General features: G+C 41.7%; 1 protein-coding gene across 4 annotated transcripts in view; it reads left to right on the forward strand.

The window, feature by feature from the left end:
• The first annotated feature begins 7,481 nt into the window (after positions 1-7,481).
• Positions 7,482-19,251, forward strand: part of TRIP11 (thyroid hormone receptor interactor 11) — a 64,054-nt gene continuing 52,284 nt past the window's right edge. For 2 of the 4 annotated variants that reach the window (XM_029950583.1, XM_029950584.1), the window contains exons 1-3: positions 7,482-8,010; positions 11,742-11,803; positions 17,946-18,056. In XM_029950583.1, coding sequence (XP_029806443.1) covers positions 7,872-8,010; positions 11,742-11,803; positions 17,946-18,056 — 312 coding nt within the window. In that variant the 5' untranslated portion in view covers positions 7,482-7,871. The remainder of the gene's footprint in view (positions 8,011-11,741; positions 11,804-17,945; positions 18,057-19,251) is intronic. The other 2 variants (XM_029950585.1, XM_029950586.1) reach the window with 1 other exon arrangement.

Below are 19,251 nucleotides of genomic sequence, written 5' to 3' on the forward strand. Positions count from 1 at the left end.
AATGGAGTACTATATGGCAATGAGGAAGAATGAAATATGGCCATTTGTAGCAAAGTGGTTGGACCTCGAGGGTGTCATGCTAAGCGAAGTAAGCCAGGCAGAGAAGGACAGAAACCATATGTTTGCACTCATAGGTCTAACAGGAAAACAGGAGAAACCTAATGGAGAACCAGGGGAGCGGAGGAGGGAGAGAGATTTGGGGAGAGAGAGGGACGCAAAACTTGAGAGACTATTGAATGCTGAAAATGAACTGAGAGTTGAAGGGGAAGGGGGAGGGGGAAAAGAGGTGGAGGTGATGGTGGAGGGCACTTATGGGGAAGAGCACTGGGTGTTGTATGGAAAATAATTTGACAATAAAATATTATGGGAAAAAAATAAAAATAAAATAAAAAATATATATATTTTTAAATTTTTTAAATGTTTATTTTTGAGAGAGAGAGAGAAAGAGAGAGAGAGAGAGAGAGAGAGCATGAGCAGTGGAGGGGCAGACAGAGAGGGAGTCACAGAATCCAATGCAGACTCCAGGCTCTGAGCTGTCAGCACAGAGCCTGACGCGGGACTTGAACTCATGAGGTGTGTGAGATCATGACCTGAGCTGAAGTCGGACGCTTAACCGACTGAGCCACCCAAGTGCCCCTAATTAAAAATATATTTGATGGAGTAAATTTAACAACCACAATCAAACAGGTCTGCTGATCCTGTATTGTCTGAGCACAAGTGAAGGGGAAGTTCACCCTCCTCCACTTTTGAAACCAGTCCAAAGGCATGGACCATCCCCAGGGGAGGCCCGGCAGCTTGATTTTATACAGATGCCTCCTTGCGAAGGCTCTAAGCTCCTACTAGTGTCTGTTGATACTTTCATTGGGTGGATCAAAGCCTTTCCTTGTTGTGGTTGTTGTTTTTTAATGTTTTATTTATTTTTGAGAGAGAGACAGACACACAGACAGCGTGAGCAGGGGAGGGTCAGAGAGAGGGGGAGACACAGAATATGAAGACAGGCTCCAGGCTCTGAGCTGTCAGTACAGATCCCGACACAGGGCTCGAACCCACAAACTGTGAGATCATGACCTAAGCTGAAGTCAGATGCTTAGCCAACTCAGCCACCCAGGCGCCCAAGACCTTTCCTTGTAAAACAGAAAAGGCCATGGAAGTAACCAAAGTTTTGTTGTGAGGAGTTATTCCTAGATTTAGCTTTCCACAATCCCTGCAAAGTGGCAATGGTCCTACTTTTACTGCACAAATAATGAAAAGCACAAGCTTTAAAAATTAAATATTTTCTATATCAGCCTGGCACCCACAATCCTCTGGGAAGGTTGAAAAAGCTAACCATATTTTAAAATGGGGCACCTGGGTGGCTCAGTCTGTTAAGCATCCGATTTCAGCTCAGGACATGATCACATGGTTGGTGGGTTCAAGCCCCTCATTTCGCCCTGTGCTGACAGCTCAGAGCCTGGAGCCTGCTTTGGATTCAGTGTCTCCCTCTCTCTCTGCCTTTTCCCTGCTCACACTCTGTCTCTCAAAAATAAATAAACATTGAAAAAAAAATTTAAATGACACCTTAACTAGAGTTAGTTTACAGAATCAGGAAAATTGGGTTACTCTCTTGCCAATAGGACTTCTCAGAACGGCAGCTGCTCCAAGGACTTAGCCCTTTTGAGTTATTAGATGGAAAGCCATTTCTCACAGCAGACTTGTTAGGTGAGGATTACAATGCTCTCTCTATTAAACTCTTCACTCGAGGCTGGTCTAATTCATAAATTACTTAATGAATATACCGACCACATGCTTCCAAAACCTGACTCAACTGTAACTGAAAGTCCACCCTGTGTAAGTCCCGGAGATGTGGTTCATTTTAAAAACTGGAAATCAAGGACAGCGGGAGGGATTTAAATCCAAAATGGAAAGGTCCATGTCGGGTCATATTATGTATTTGCACTGCAGTAAAATTAGAGAGGCACTCTCCCAGACTCATATACTTAGAATAAAACCTGTGCCTCCTTCTCAGGAAACCAATGAGCAAACTAACGCGTCTTCGTACTCCTGTGACCCTGGAGAAGACCCCAAACTCCTCTCTAAATGACAAGGAAGGCTGTGTATTTTCTTTGTTCTCTGTTCACCGATTTGCACTGACAGTTCCCTTCTACAACGGACACAGCATTTCGCCGAGCCACAAAATCAAACAGCCTCTTGGCCACGTAGAGACTTGCCCAAGTCCAGTACACCCTGGTGGGTTTCCTCTTTACAGGACACTGACTGGCACTCTCTACCTACTTATATTTCAGAAATAATAAACAATATGACTCTGTTTTGTGATAAATCTATCACCAACGGGAATGTTTCTCCTTGGCCCGTGACCAACATTACCTGGAATCTACCAGGACATACACAGACTATCTCAGACCCACAAACTATTAAAATATTAACTGGGGCCCCTGGGTGGCTCAGTCGGTTGAGCGTCCGACTTCGGCTCAGGTCATGATCTCACAGTTCGTGGGTTCGAGGTCCGCGTTGGGCTCCGTGCTGACAGCTCAGAGCCTGGAGCCTGCTTCGGATTCTGTGTGTGTCTCTCTCTCTGCCCCTCCCCTGCTCATGCTCTGTCTCTCAAAAATAAATAAATGTAAAAAAAAACAAATAAAATAAAATATTAACTGACTTTGCCAGCCCATAGATTAATGCCCATGAGTGAGTGTCTTAAGTTATGAAATCCTACTTATTGCTATAACTGAGGAGGGCATATATCAAATTTGAGATACATATTTATGGCTCACAGCCATCAGCAGACGGCTCAGTCAAAAAGCATTTTTATGCTGGGAGCAAAGAAATCATACATATGATTCCTGAGCAAATAGCACACAGCATCAGTCTGGCTATCTTTAGAAACATGCTCTTGGGCCATTATACTCCAGGCGACTGAGTTGTTTGCTTCTGTTTGGATAAGGCCACCTGGCTAGCTCCAAACGGAACCCGCTGGTTATGAGGAAGTAATCAATGGCCCTGGCTTCCTCCAGCATGTATAGGTCGTTGCACCTTGGGTTTTGACTGGATTCATGGGCACGTTACTAAAACCATCCCAATTTTCCCGATATAAAACAAAGATGGACATGGTCTGCTTTTCTTTGGTATGAGCACTAGGCGTCCATCTTTGTTCCATCTGTAGGCTGCGAAAGGATAATTTGGCATGTGGAAGCCCTTAATAAATATACCATAGAGGCACTTAGTGATTCACAAACCAGCACCTCCTTACTCAATACTGAATTTGCAGAAATGCGCAAAGCAGTTCTGCAAAATAGAACGGCACAGAGAGGTTCTTGTGCCATTATTAAAATGGAATGTGTATACATCTCAGATGATCACAAAAATGTCACAGGGATACTAAAAGATATGAATACCGCAGTTGAGGCTCTACAAAATCCTTCCCTTTCTCTTAAGGACTGGTTCAGTTTCTGGTGTGGAGGGGGGACGAAGGTGAACTATTAAGGATCTCTTTGTTGGACTTCTCATTCTTATAGTCACTTTTCTTTTATGGATTTTTTTTTTTTTTTGAGAGAGAGAGAAAACCGGAGTACAAGCCAGGGAAGGGCAGAGAGAGGGAAACACAGAATCTGAAGCAGGCTCCAGGCTCTGAGCTCTCAGCACAGAGCCTGATGCAGGGCTCAAATTCACCAACTGCAAGGTCATGCCCTGAGCCGAAGTTGGACACTTAACCAACAGAGCCACCCAGGCACCCCAACCATTTTAATTCTAGTATGCTGTTATCTTCAATATTTTTTATTTTTGTTTTGTTTTTTGTTTTGTTTTTTTGCTTGGTGCCAAGTCTCCATCACTACAATAACTGCATGTTAAGAGATGATACTTTCTGCTCAACGGGATTCATGTATCCAACGCACCTTGGATTCGGCTGCCTCTCCCTTTCGTAACTCCTACATCCCTAACTGACCAATGTTGACCCATGGGTAAGGAACACATCTACGCCCCTATTCAGCAGGAAGAAGTTACAGAAGATAAGACTTTCCACCCCCAGCAACCTTAAAGATTTAAGGGTCAAAACAGTTTGGAGGAGAGGGGGGATGATGAAGGAACTAAGGCAAGAAAAATGGATTTTAAGTTAAATCTCCTTACAGCTGGCAGCCCACTGACACCTGAGGCATGCTGCCTGTGATGTTCCTCGAGAAGTTCATGGCTGCCTTAATGTTTACACTTCATTCAAAACTAAAAATAACCTTATCTTAACATTAGCCAAATATTCATGCTCCTGTAAGACCCTGGGATCAGCATACAAAAATTCCTTAGTAACCCACATTACCTTTCCCCCCCTCCCCCCACAGATTAAACTCTACAATCAGCCACCCCTTCCACTTTCAGGTGCAGCTCTTTGTGCCCAGGGGTCCTGTCCCCGTGCATTAACAAAATCACCTTTTTGCACCAAAAAGTGTCAAGAATTCTTTCTTAACCTTTTGCTCATGAACCCCACTTCATCATTTCATCAGTTTCCTGGTTTGGGGGGATCAAGCCTGCTTCAAGCCCCCAGCTGGGCTCTGCACTGACAGCACAGAGCCTGCTTGGGATTCTCTCTCTCCTCTCTCTCTCTCTCTTTCTCCCCCACCCCCTGCCATTCCCCTGCTCACAATGTGCACTCATGCTCTCTCTCAAAATAAATGAACTTAAGAAACCTCAGGGAGCGAGATAAAAAACATTTTAAAAATGTTAACAAATAACATGGGTTTTTGCTTTACACTTGCATGAATAAACTCATTTAGATGGTTTTCTCACAACAAAGGAACTGTTTTTTTCTGGAGAAGTATTGATGAGCCCACCTCTTGAGAAATGGAAACCACGTTTCAGCTGATAGTAATTTTGTTTTCCCTTTTTGTTGCTAGTCATTGAGGTTTCAAAAATCCCAGGTTCAGGGGTACCTGGGTGGCTCAGTCGATTAAGCAGCCAGCTCTTGATTTTGGCTCAGGTCATGGTCTCACAGTTTGTTGGCTCGAGCCCCACATCCAGTTCTGTGCTGACAGCTCGGATTCTGCTTGGGATTCTCTCTCTCCCTTTCTCTCTGCTCCTCCTCTGCTTGTGTTTTTTCTCTCTCGGTGTCTCTCAAAGATAATTAAATACACAGTTTTTAAAATTAAGAAAAAATCCTAGGTTCAGAATTTCAGCTGGGCAGCCTAGACCTCATTACCTGGAGCCACTCACATTCACGGGCTTCTGTGTGGGATTGGTTTTGCTAATCAGTTGTGTGATCATGAACATCCATGTTAGCTACAGGGCTATTTGGCAGGCAAAGGAAGCGACATCTTCAGCCCAAACTTCATCAAACTTGGATGTCTTTTGACTTATTAGAAAACATGTCAAATGTATGCAAACGTAAAAGACTAGTATAGTGAACCCCTATATACTCATCACCCAGCTTCAAAAATGACTAATTCCTCACAATTCTTATTTCATCTGCCTTGTTCCCATTATTCTGAAGCAACATCCCAAACACCATATCATGTTATTTATCAGCATCATTCTTTAAGTCTCTTAGGACATAGTTCATTCGGCAGGAAAAAAAAATCCCCCATAAGGAACTTTTAGAATGTAGGTTTTTATGTTAATTACTTAATACATGATGCAAAGGCATGTTTGTTTTCATTCCTTGCAGTGTCTTTATGGCATGAAATGAATTTATAGGTTGGCTCTCCAGAGAACTTACAGCTGTAGGAAACATAAACCTCATTTACACTAGCTAAACTCTTCCCTGTCATCTGGAAACCCACTTAAGTTCTAAGCCCATGTGACTCCTCTGCTCAAAGCAGTTTCCCACTTCACGAATGGTGAATCCCGCTCAGTAAAAGTCAGAGCCTTACTGTGGCCCTACAGGCCCTGTGTGATCTGTGTCCTCCCACTCCTACTTCTTGGTCCTCATCCTTTACCGTCCTTTCCCACCCCACTCTGCTCCAGCCATCCTTGCCTTTTTGCTAACCCTCTCCTGCCTCAGGACCTTTGAATCAGTCGTTTCTTTCTGCCTGTACTGCTCTTTCTTAGAAATCCACATATCTCACTTTTTTCCCCCTTAAGTAAGCTGTAGGCTCAACGTGGGGCTTGAACTCACAACCCTGAGATCGAGAGTCGCACACTCTACTGACAGAGTCAGCCAGGCGCCCTGATATATGTCATTCTCTTAATTCCTTCAAGTATCTGTTCAAGTATCATCTTGACAGTGAGGCCTTCCCTGACTGCCTTCTATAACATTATGTGTCCTCTCTCCTTATATCTTTTCCATATTATCCTTACTCTGTGTGTGTTTTTTTATTCAGTCATTACCACCCATCTTGTATTTATTGCATTTCATGCTTCACCTGTCCCTTCCCAGTAGAAAGCAAGCTCCACGAGACTAGGGTCTACATATGGTTGTTTTTTTTTCTCCTGCTGTATCCCCAGTGCCCAGAATAATGGTAGACACATCAACTTGCAGGTCATCTATATGCTACGTTTTTGAAACTTTACAAGCACTGAAACAGAACTCACTGTGTACCAGGCACTGTTCCAAGCACTTAAAAATACTACCTATTTAATCCTCCAAACAACCCCACCCAGTACACACTATTATCATTCTCCATTTTACAAACGAGAAACTGATGCACAGAGAGGTTAAGTATCCTACCCAAGGTCATACACCTAATAAGTAAAAGATCCAGGCAATCAGGTCCCAGAGTCTGCACATCTAACCCTTCGGCACTGATGTCTTTAAAAACAAAACCAAAACAAACCAAAACAAAAAAACACACGGAAAACATTTAATAAACACTTCCAGGATGGGATGCAAATTTTCACTTAAAAGTTTTTAAGGTAGTCTGCGTTTTTAACTTCGTGGGTTAAATCGGCTTCTTGACCAAAGGTCTTGCGGTATCGTCAAGAACGCAGGGTTTCAACTACAAGATGTGAAGCTACCAGGGAAAATCACTACTACAGTAAAGTAACCACCTCGTGTTTCCCGCGCGGACACGAGTTCGCAACCCATCCTTTTTATTTGTGTATCCTTGGCTCCTACCCCAGTGTCCCGCACAGAGCAGCCCGCCAGGCTGTAGAAGAAGCGATACGGTAACTATGATAAGTAAAGTAAAGCCTCTTGCTGCACAGTGGAGCGACCCCGCAAGTGCCCTTGCACCACTGAGTTCGTGATGTATGTAGTTAAAATGAAACACTCAGGTTTCACCGACACATCGGGGGTTCAGGGACAGTCCCGGCTGCTCTGGCTTCGAAAGGTACCACTCGCAGAGAACTCTGCCAGAAGCGCAGGTGCCGGGAGCGGGGGCCACTGGGTCACCCCTTTTTCTTGAGACCACAGGCTAAAACCCTGTGTGCTACGTGGAGGCTGACCTTGCCCGGGCCAGCAGCTCGCGGTCCTCCGCGATCCCACGGTCCCTTGCGCCAAGGACGCGTCCGGCGGCTCCGCAGAGCCCTTCTATGCCACCGCGGCTCCTCTCTATGATCCATTGCCGCGTTTGGAGTGGGTGTCATGGCGGCCGGCGTCGAGTTGGCAGGAGTTGCCCTCGGGACTGAGGAAAGTCACTAAAGCAGAGGAAGAAGTGGCCCAACCCGGACAGTGGGAAGTCGTAGGAATGAGCAGAGCCCTCGCGGAGTTGACCGTGGCCCTGGAGGCGAGCCCCTGGTAACGTCCCAGGCCAGGCCTCTGCGTTTCTAGGCAGGGTCGGGCCGTTGGTGGGAGCCCCCCGAAGCGAGGAACCCTTCATTGTGTTGTTGAACCTTGAGTGTTTTGATATGGACTAGCCCCGCGAAAGCGGTGGTTCGAAGACATCGGGGGGGGGGTCGTCCGACGACGCTGGACGCTTTCGCGGAGCGGACGGGTCGTTCTGTAACCTGCAGCGATGTCGTCCTGGCTTGGGGGCCTGGGCTCCGGCTTGGGCCAGTCTCTGGGTCAAGTCGGAGGCAGCCTGGCGTCCCTCACTGACCAGATTTCTAACTTCACGAAGGATATGCTGATGGAGGGCACGGAGGAAGTGGAAGGTAACAGCTGGAGCGAGGGGAGGAGGGTTTTCCTGGGACCGTGGGAGCTCCGGTTTGGTTCCCACTCCCATCCGTCAGGAGTGTCACTCCCTTTTTTCTTTACACTTTTGCGTTTTCTTAGCCGATTTTCTCTGATGAAAGACCACCGGGGTCAGGAGAAGTGTTCTGGTTGAATACTCTGGGACTCTCAGAGTGAACCTGCTCCGAATCGAGTAGTTTATTTTTGTTTGGTTCTTCCACGCCCACCGCTTACTTTGCCTCTAACTTGGGGGCGGATCTGATTTTGATCTTTTCCTTTGTATTGATTGACTCGGTTAAAAAGTATCTATCTGTGCCTCCTTGTGGGGAAGAGCACTGGGTGTTATATGGAAACCAATTTGGTAATAAACTGTTAATAAAAAGTATCTACCTCGCACATAGTCCCTATATTCCTTCGGGTTTTGTAACCGTTGAAACAACTCATTAAAATATTCACTGAGTATTAAGCCCTTTCTGACTTGACTGTATTGTTACAACGTTCCAGCTGAAATGTATTTTTGTGCCTAATGACCCATTCCACCCATATTTCGACAATAAAACAAGGTAGCCCATTTGGGCATCCCTAGCAACTTTCAGTCATTTTTGAAGTCCTTATTTTGCTTACTAATGAATAGCCACCCAGTTACACGGTAGTCGATAGTTAACATTAATATTTTGATTTCTTGATATTCTTCCCAAAAGTAGCATTTAGATCTAAAGAGTAGATGAAAAGAAAGTATATTTAGAATTTCTGCCTTTCTAGAAGGGAGAAACGTTGGAGAGCTGCAGAAATCATTTTACTGCTTGGAGTACAAGTTAGATCGGAGGCACGTTAGGTGGGACAGGTTAGGGATGAAAGCAGAGGGTCATGTGACTTTGAAATTTAGAACTGAAAATGTTGGCTAACACGGGAAACATTAGTCTCTCCTTGGATCCTAGTTAGGGGAAAACAGTTGGCTCTTCCTAGAAAATAGCATCCTCCCCTCCCCCCCAACATGACTGTCCTGTAGGCCTACAGTGGAATTCATTTTCTTCCTACGAAGTGTGCATTTGTTTTACTGGTTTCATCATCTGCCCAGTCTCCTAAACAAGAAGCCTTTGTCACCTTTATTTTGCCTGTCTTTTCCGTCTCCTGCTTCTAGTTCATCATCAAATCTTGACCCTGCACCAGAATTGTTTCTTACGTTCATCCTTTCCTTTATTATCTCTTTTTCTTTATTTCAGTTACGCTTCTCTCTCCCGTGTGCTTTCTCCTTCCCATCCTGTCACCCATTTCTCCCTACTCCACTCCCATTTTCTGTGCAGTGCCGGTTTTCTAAACCAGCTTTAAAATCTTTTAGCTCTGTTCCTTACAGGGTAAAATCCAAACTTCTTAGTTTTGGGAGACCAGAAACCAAGACAAGCTATGATTAACCTACCTTTTCTAGTCTTCCCTGTTATCCCCTCCCCTTTTCTTCAGATTGTTACATACACATGAGTGGCGTGTTTGCCCACAGAGCTTTTGTACCATGGAACTTTGTGAAGTCCCTGCACAACTCCAAGTCTCTGCATGGAAAGCCCTTCCGTTTCTACTTCTTCTGCCCTCCTTTGCCTGGAAAATACTTTTTTTCTGTATGATATCCTGCTCACGTGCCCCGTACTTGGTGAAACCATTTTCAGTCCGTGGCAGGCCGAGTTGATTGCATGCGATCTGTGTTTTAATATAACTTTGTGGATCTCTCTTTGAGAACACTTAACCACGTTGAGTTATAATTTACCTGTTTTCCTTGATGCCTAGAGTAGGGATTATATTTTATTTATCCTTATATTACTAATATTTGGCACCTTCCTTGGTACATAGTAGATGCTCAGTAAAAAATTTGCTGAGTGATGAAAATTGTGCCAAGTTGCCTAATGCTTGTATTATTTTCCGTTTCTATTAAAACAGGACTTGCTTAACACCTAACTTATTGATTTTGTAAATCACTTAAAAACAGGGCCAGACTACAGTTCATGTATTCGTTTAACAAGTATTTATTTACCCTGTGCCAGCAGCGAACAAGATAACAGCTCTAGAATAGCACAGTTGGTACAGCTTTAAAATCCTCCATATTTGTAGTATCAGATCAGGTACAATTTGCTATTATACCAAAAACTGTACTGATTTATTGAGGCTAAGGAGCTGGGCTTTTAAATCAGATGTGGATTGAAATGCCACTTTCATGGAATCCAGTGAAATTCCACGTTTCATTTCAAATTGTGGGATCTTTAAATACAGTAAAACCTTGGATTGCGAGTAACTTGTTCTGAGTGTTTGCAAGAGGTGCAAACATTTCTAATGAACTAACTTGATAGAAGAGCGAGGTCCTGCAGTACGAGGAGCACGTGATGCTGAACGTCACATGATGACAACTGAGCCAACGGTTCTTGAGATTAGCTTTGATATCCGAGTACTTTGGAGTACAGGCGTGTTTCCGGAATGAACCATGCTCGCAACCAACCTCTGTAGGCAGGGTTCCCTATATGCTAAATAGATATAATCATACCTACTATGAGGTTGGAAGATTAAATGAAATGAGTGTAAAATGCCTAGCAGATGGTAAGCATTAATACACAGTAGCTGTTATTTTTGTTTTCCCTCAGCAAGGAAGAATTTTTTGATCTGTATAACATCTCCCCTTTATTCTTAAAAAGGCCATGATTTTTTTGTTGGTGGTGGGGGGGAGGGGAGGAGTGCTGCATAAACCTATTTTTATCTCTCTTTGAAGCAATTGCTGCTTCTAACAATGACCCTCCTAAACAGACTAGATTATAAGTTGTTCTCTTATGAGGAGCAATTAGATAGTCCTGTCAAGAGTTTCAAGCAGGATGTATAAACAGCCACAGAAGCAATCGCACCTGGTGATTTTCAAAACAAGAAAAGTGGGTTTGTTATTATACATTGGATGTCATTTGTATTTTGATTTAAACTGTAAATCAGACAAGTTGTTTCTATAGTATTGAAGTGCTGTGGCTAATGGAAAGTGTGACTACCTAGAAAAAACCCTGAACTGTATGGATGATGAATTTTGGGGAACATCAGCAGTGCCATTTTGCTGGGCTCTGCCTCCCTTTTTTAAAATTTTATTTTTTTTATTGGAAAAAAATTTTTTAAAGGAAGCTCTGTGCCCAGTGCAGGGCCTGAACTCACGACCCCAGAATCGAGAGTTGCGTGCTCTACCTCTGACTCTCCTTTTAAATGAAAATGTACAAAAACAGGCTGATTCGCATTTTAAATAAATTGTGCCCATTTTAGTTGAAGTTGAGTATTATTTTAGTGCATTTTCATTATTTATAGGTCATTATTGTTTTTATAGTATCGGGAGCAAAAGTTGGAAATAAGGCCTAAACCCCAGTTGTGTAAGTTTTGTCTAAAATTATACTACGCCAACAGAGAGAGATTTAATTTGTAACACTCAATTTTCCATATGGAATTTTAATGAACACCCCCAACGGGGAAATGTAGATCTTCTCCCTTGATACAGACAATAGGCAAAAAGAGTGACTTACAATAAGGAACATTTGTGGCAATAGGAAGTTGTGGTAAAAAAAACCACGTGATGTTTGTCCTCTGAATTTGATTCCAGAGCAGCGTACCATTCTGTCGAAAGCTCAGCGAACTCTTTGTACTTTACGATGCCCGTTTATTCACATGGTGTTGATCACGTATTCCGTATATGCTGTTTCTTTCGTAGCAGAACTACCTAACGCTAGGAGAAAGGAAATCGAAGCCATTCATGCAATCTTAAGATCAGAGGTAAGGAAAATTAACGACTATTATTAACCTTAGGTTATTCTTTCTTGAAGGCGTGACAGTTACTCAGACTGTATTTCAGTTCTTTTTCTGCACTGCTTACCACTTTTATCTCTTCCCTTTTATCTCAGGGTTTTCTCAGTGTTAGTTTTTTTTAGATGAAGAATATATTTCTGTGTTACTGCACTTTGCTATTTTTTATTCCCATCTCTGCTTCTCTTTGCTGGAAGTAGGAAAATGGCCAAGTGTCGACATAATAGTGGCAACAGTTGACCAAGGATTACGGTGTTCTAACAGTGTGCTCAGTTACAGTAGTACCTTTACCGAGGTATCCTGAGAAGAATGCAATTCTATTTATTTTAGACCTTTCTAATTTGCTACATTAAAAAAAAGTGTGGTATTTGTATAAAAAGAAGTTAAGGGATGGCTATAACACATTTCACCATATCTTTCTCTCTTGTTAGTCGGTGCCTCGGGGTGACGACCTCAGGACATCATACTTAATGGGGATGAGGAAGACTTGGGAAGGGTTGAAAGGAAAGCCGTAAGGAAGGTGAAATGATTTAAAATGGGATCTGTTGTAAAGTACCAACGACACTCAGCTAGCCAGCCTCTGGATAAGAACGGTGAGGGAGGTAAACACATTTGCTCGTTGCTACATCCATAAACAGAGAAAATTGAATCTAAAATATCAGAAAATACTTACTAACACATAATAGTGACCTCTGGCCCAGAACACCAAGGTGAGACTGTGGAATTTGCAGATAGAGAGACTTCCCAAGAGGGACTGTCGTGGTATTCCATCTTGATAGAATATGGCTGTTTGGTGATGCTCAAGTCCTTAGCTCTAATTACCTAATAAGTAGATGCTTCAGTGACAGATGAACTTAATGGTTTCTCTCTTTGTACGGCTAAGATAGGAAACTTACTGTAATCCCTAAAGAAATTCTTAAGAAGGCGCTCATTAGTATAGGCACACCCAGAAAAATTAAATGGTAGAGATGTGTCTAGTGGCATTAGTTTCAGTAAATTCACCAATATACATTTGGAGGGGAAAGGAAATAGAGTTAACCTGCCGAGTGAGTGTCTGCTCTGTATTGAGCTTGAGATCAGAGAGAGAGAGAGCTGTGTCCCTCTGTTGATGCCCGTTCTGACCACTGGACCATGGCAAGCATAAGTCTAGTGTTTAGAACTATTTTTGGCATAACACATCCCCAAATGAAAGGCAACTTCATTTGATGCTTATTCACAGTAGCGTGAGGAAAATACTAGAGGAAAAGAGACTGTTGGAATTCCCAAGGGCTTGGCTCTCGGAGGTGATTTTGATTTCTTGCCACGTGTCAGCACAAAGAGCTTCATACTCTAACCCCTTACTTGATTGTGCAATAAGAGATTAAGGTGGAGCTATGATTGAAGCCAGCAGGAAACTAAAAATACAACATTCTAGTTAGAAAGTTTTAGTATAGGGGCACCTTTTGCTTGAGTCATGATCTCACAGTTTGTGTGAGCCCTGCATTGGGCTCTGGGCTGACAGCTCAGAGCCTAGAGCCTGCTTCAGATCCTGCGTGTGTGTGTGTGTGTGTGTGTGTGTGTGTGTGTGTCTCTCTGTCTGTCTCTCCCTCCCTCCCCCTACTACCGCTCGCTCACTCTCTTGAGTTCTCTCTCTCTCAAAAATAAATAAACATAAAAAAAAGAGAAAGGTTTAGTATAGACAGATGGCATTGTGTTTTCCAGAGGAAATTAGCTTTGCTTACAGACGTTAATATTTGAAGTGGACTGAATTAGTTAGGTTTCTTCAATTTAACCCTCTGTGCCAAGAAAAATAGACATCATGTTTACCATCTGGATCCAATAAACTCTTTATTTTTTTATATTAAATCATTTTATAAGTAATTTACAGACATAGGGATAAAGTGATAATTAAAATTTTTATTAAAAAAATTAAAAATTTTTATGTTTGTTTATTTTTGAGAGTGAACAAGCAAGCAGGGGAGGGGCAGAGAAAGAGGAGGACACAGAATTTGAAGCAGGCTCCAGGCTCCATGCTGTCAGTACAGAGCGTGACACGGGGCTCGAACCTACGAACTGTGAGATCATGACCTGAGCTTAACTGACTGAGCCACCCAGGTGCCCCAGTTAGAAATTTTAATAAGAATATATTTATAGCAAATCCATATTTTCCATGTGTCTGGTTTTGAAAATATATACTCAGAATAGGCAGTGTTCCTTGAGTGTAGTTGACTGCTTATTAACTCTTATTGCAGGAACTGAAATGCATCTTTAGTAAATACCGGTCCCAGATTTCAGTTACACCTCTAATAGAGTTTAGCTGATCATGACTTCTGGTTCTTCTTGACTCATGTCATTAAAACCAATTTTTTAAAATATTTTATTTTAGAGCAAGAACCCGAGTGAGGAGAGAAGGCCAAAAGATGAGAGGGAGGGAGGGAGGGTGGGAGGGAGAGAGAGACAGAGAGACAGAGAGAGTGAATGAATGAGAGCCTCAAGCAGGCTCCATGCTCCGTGCGAAGCCCAGCAAGGGCTCTCAGCCCCACAGCCCTGGGATCATGATGAGCTGAAATCAAGAGCCGGGTACTCAACAGAGCCACCCACATACCACAGAAACAGTATTTTTGAAAACTGATGGCTTGTGATTTTGTTGAAGAGATAGTAGCTATCATTTTTGCTCCATAATTACAAAGCCAATTGATAAATACCCCTTGGATTTATAAATATCAATTAGAGCGATCAGTCTACTGAATTTTTTCATTTTTATGTCATCTTTTTCTTCTCAGTCACCTTTGTATACACACCTGCTTGCAGCATTTGTCCACGTATGATCTATATCAAGTAAACTTTGGTGTACAACTATATATAATGAAAATACTGTCACATAGCCATTTAGCAAAGCGGATGGCTCAGGCGCTCGGCAGATAAAATATTGTGAGATAAAATCTTTTCCTGTTGAATGATTAACTTGGTGAGAACACCGTGTTTGTTTTTGTTCTTAGAAATACGTTGTTCACTCGTCAGCTCTGGAGTTTGAGAACGTTGTTCTAGGACGTTGTTGGAAGATTTGGTTGGGGTTTTGCCTCTGCAGCCTCTTCGGCGGCACAGCCGTTAGACTCTGGAGAGCTGTTTTCTGTCTCTTCACAGTTTCTTTTGTGTTTTTGTAATAGTTGCGAAATGTTTTCCTCTGTCAGTTTTCTTCTCTATTGAAATGAAGGTTCTGAATTTGCAGCTATGTTCAATGAAAGCAAAAAGCAACAAAATAAAAAGGACACTACAAAGTTGGTGTCTCTGGCTTTTTTTTTTTTTAAAGATGATGTGATGCTTTGGACATTGCAGTCAGAAAACTGGTTATGTCACTATGGCAGTATTCCAGGTGATTCTGTCAGTCTTCTCTTTTCCTATTACATAAGGCTTTTTTAACCTAGTTGAGAATAATTGATGAATAATGATAGAATAATTTTTAGGATGATAAAAAATCAAAACGTTTCAAGTACAGAAAAAACAAGCTCATGATAATCTCATGAGTATTCTTAGATTTTTAAAGGACCCAATGTCCCCTTATGGTAAAGACAAGATAGAATGAGATTTAATTAGTTACAGATTTTATTTTTAAGTCATCTCTGTACCCAGTGTGGGGCTCGAACCTACAACCTCACGATCAAGAGTTGCACACTCCACCAACTGAACCAGCCAGGTGCCCCGAGTTTTGTTTTATTTAAAAAATAAGTGGGGTGCCTGGGTGACTCTGTGATCTCACGGTTCACAAGATCAAGCCCCATGTCAGACTCCGTGCTGACAGTGCAGAGCCTGCTTGGGATTCTGTCTCTCCCCCTTCACTGCTCTCTCTCTCAAAATAAATAGATACATAAGCTTTAAAAAATAAGTATTTTTTCTCTCTTTGTTGGAGGACATCTAAGAAAGAATAGAAGTCATGAGTGTCTGTCCTTACACATAGTTAGGACTGCTCAACAAAGAGTTGACCTTCATGGTATAACCAGGGTTGATCAGGACGGAATAATTTAAGCATATGACAGTGTTATGGATTTCAAGGGCAGAAATCGTAGCGAGGCTTTAGAGAGGGGCTACAGACAGAACTACAGACCACCAGGGATTTGTCTCTCATTTTTACTCCTTGTTCTTTGCTTGTGTTTATTCTTATTCCTTTCTGACTAGCCTTCTTGGTTCCATACTCCATGTTCTAGAAAATAAGGCTGCTGACATGATATGTTATCCATCAGCCGCATGAAGAGAATCTGTCCTTCATAAACTTTGTGCATCTTTCTGACTCTCATATGGTCAGGGAGACGGGGGCAGAAACACGACTAGGTACTGGCCAAGTTGGACGTTTTCAAGTTCATTGTTAACCAGAGTTCAACAAATAGCCTGAGTTATTTTTATCTGAAAAAGCCTAGAGAGGGCTGGAATGACTAGATTCTGACTTCAGTATATTGTGTTGCTTTAATTACATGTGGTGTTTTCATGTTAAAAGATTGCAGAAAGTTATACAAAAGCAGCCAGTAGGATAGAAGGTAATTAGTTGTGTGACTCTGGGGCCTGTGTCTTATTTCAATGTCTTCAAGATAACCAAGATTTATATTAGATTTCTAGAGACAGACTCTCAAACTAGGATTTATGTGTGTTGTAATTTTTCCATTGATTTACTCCTTTATTTTCTCTGGGAATTCATCTAATCTCCCTGGATCACCATTTTCACATCTGTTGATGTGAGAAATTCCTAGACTCTAAGAAAACAGGTGACCTTCTCAAAGTGAAAAAATCTTCACCTCCTATCACCGGCTTTTTTCCCCACCACCTCATTCACCTTTTTCTTTGTTACCATTGTTAAACTGAGTCTGTAGGTATATTAGTAGTAGAATTCTTAGGAAGTTATCTGTGACAATTGTATATTCTTTTATAAAAAGTTTTAGTGTCTGTTTTATTTTGCTCCATTATGTGCTTATTCATTCAAATTCAAGGAATGATAATAAAGGAAATTTAATATTTGAGTACGTAAAATTTAAGTGATTTTTAAAACATGTTTTCCAAAACCTTAAAAGACCATGATGTCTAGATTCATTGAATTAGAGTATTTCATGTACTTTTTTTTAAGTTTGTTTATTTATTCTAAGAGAGGCAGAGACAGCACAAGCAGGGGAGGGGCACAGAGCGGGAAGGAGACTCTCAAGCAGGCTCTGCTCTGTCAGCACAGGGCCTGCCGTGGGGCAGGAACTCACCACCTGTGAGACCGTGACCTCCGCTGGAACCAGGAGTCGGGTGCTTAACTGACTGGCTCACTGGGGTGTCCTGACTTCTGACTGGTTTTTGAACTGCGCTCCAGTGTGGTTTTCAAATTCGAGTTTTCAGAAGCGCCTGAGGAACCTGGGGGTCAGGCAGACCAGTAATATGGCGCTTTGGCCTCCTGCCTGTACTTCATCGACAAGTCCTTTTTTGAAAAGTTTTCTTCTAAAAAGTTCTGTTTGGAGAGAAAACAAGTTGAAATATGTAATCCAGTTTATTCATTAACCAGACATATATCACGTACTATATGCTAGACACTGGATATGCAGAGACCGGGAGACATTGATCATTGGCTTTTTCTTAGCAGAAAATCAAATGAGCAACGCTTTCTTCTTTATCTTTGGTTCAGAATTTTACATAATCTCTATAAACATGGCTCTTGCACTTGTGGCTTTAATTGAAAGTGTATTTTAAAAGCCAGAATTCTGGGGGTACCTGGTTGGCTCAGTCAGTTAAGTGACCAGCTCTAGGTTTCGGCTCAGGTCAGGATATCATAGTTTGTGAGTTTGAGCCCCATGTCAGTGCAGAGCCTGCTTGGGATTCATTCATTCCCTCTCTCTCTCTCTCTCTCTCTCTCTCTCTCTCTCTCTCTCTCTCTCTCTCTCTCTCTCTCTCTCTCTGTGCCGCTCCCCTGCTCATGCTTACTTGTGTTCTCTTTCTCTCTTTCAAAATAAATAAATTTAAATAAAGGCCAGAATTTTGTCTGAGAAATTTTGTATTTTATATTTTTTTCTGTATGAAACCACATATTTTTCATAATGCCATGTATATCACTGTTGCTGATGTGTTTTACTTTAGTTTTTTTGTTGAAAGTACTTTTTGTCTTTGTTTCTAGAACGAGAGACTCAAAACACTTTGTGCTGATCTAGAAGAGAAGCATGAAGCATCAGAACTCCAGATAAAGCAGCAATCTGCAAATTATCGAAATCAGCTGCAACAGAAAGAGGTAAAATTTACTACAATTCCTTCATATTTATTTCACTGTAATGTATTTAGGAAGGTTCTAAATCAAGCTGTATACAGATTGAAAAACATTGAGAGGGTGATGAAGTTAATAATCCCCACCCCAGTTTGATACCACTGATTTAACAAGAACAAGCTTTTCTCTTAAATTTTTATTTTATAAGCTAACCTTTAATTTCTACTTTCCCAAAAAGGAAAACTCTTTCAATAAAATGTCTTTAGGCATCTGTTGTTTATAATTTCTGATTTTATGAAACCCAGTTTCTCATGTATTTACTTTAAATTGTCAGTCAGTATGATCATTGCTAATGATATTTCTTTTTTTAAAAATGATCTTGACTACCCGTGTTAATGTATATTGAATGGGCATTTACTTGATTTTCCATGGAAAAATAGAGTATTAAGTAGAGTAAGTTGACTTACACTGTTCTATAAATATTTTTTCCCTTTAGTTTGTTGGACATGTTTATTTTGGAACTGGCTTATCTTTTCTTTGCAGTGCTGGTAATAGATAGTCTGTAATTTAACCAGTGTTACCATGAATCCTTAAAATATAGACAATGTCTCCATATTTCATTCTGCTGAATTTTCTTCAGTGTTTAGTATGTAAATGGAATTCAGTAAATGCTTCTATTGAATTGAACTATTTCTTGTATTCTTATCCACATCATTTGGGTGCTCTTCAGTTTGTTGAGTAGATGTTCATTTCTGCCATAACTTCGTTACATGAATTTTAAAAATTTAGATCCATTGCTTTTCAGTTCTTTTAGGGACATCCTAAGATGAAAAATAAAAGTAAGCCACATTTAAGATAAATATAAACATTTAAAGAAGCGCTTAAATTTCCAGTATGTTAGGAATTGATATCATAAAATACAATAAAATTATTATAAAAATAAGATGAATATAAGAAGGCAAAGTTACAGGTTTGAGTTAGAGCTAAAAGCCCACTTATTAAAGAGATTTAACAGATTATAAAATCACTTTGTCAGATTGCTTTAAGACTTTCGGCCTCGCTCTTGCGGTTTCTGTCCCCATCGTGGGCTGGTGGTGAACGCTCGGGCCTGGGGTCCCCCGACCACGCCTGGGGCAGCACCGCCTGCTGGGTGTTACCGTGGACCGGCCTTCCCGCCCAGGGCCTCGCAGCTGCGCCGGCCATGCAACAGTGCGCACGGTCA

Source organism: Suricata suricatta, chromosome 9 (assembly GCF_006229205.1).
Source record: "Suricata suricatta isolate VVHF042 chromosome 9, meerkat_22Aug2017_6uvM2_HiC, whole genome shotgun sequence".
NCBI lineage: Eukaryota > Metazoa > Chordata > Mammalia > Carnivora > Herpestidae > Suricata > Suricata suricatta.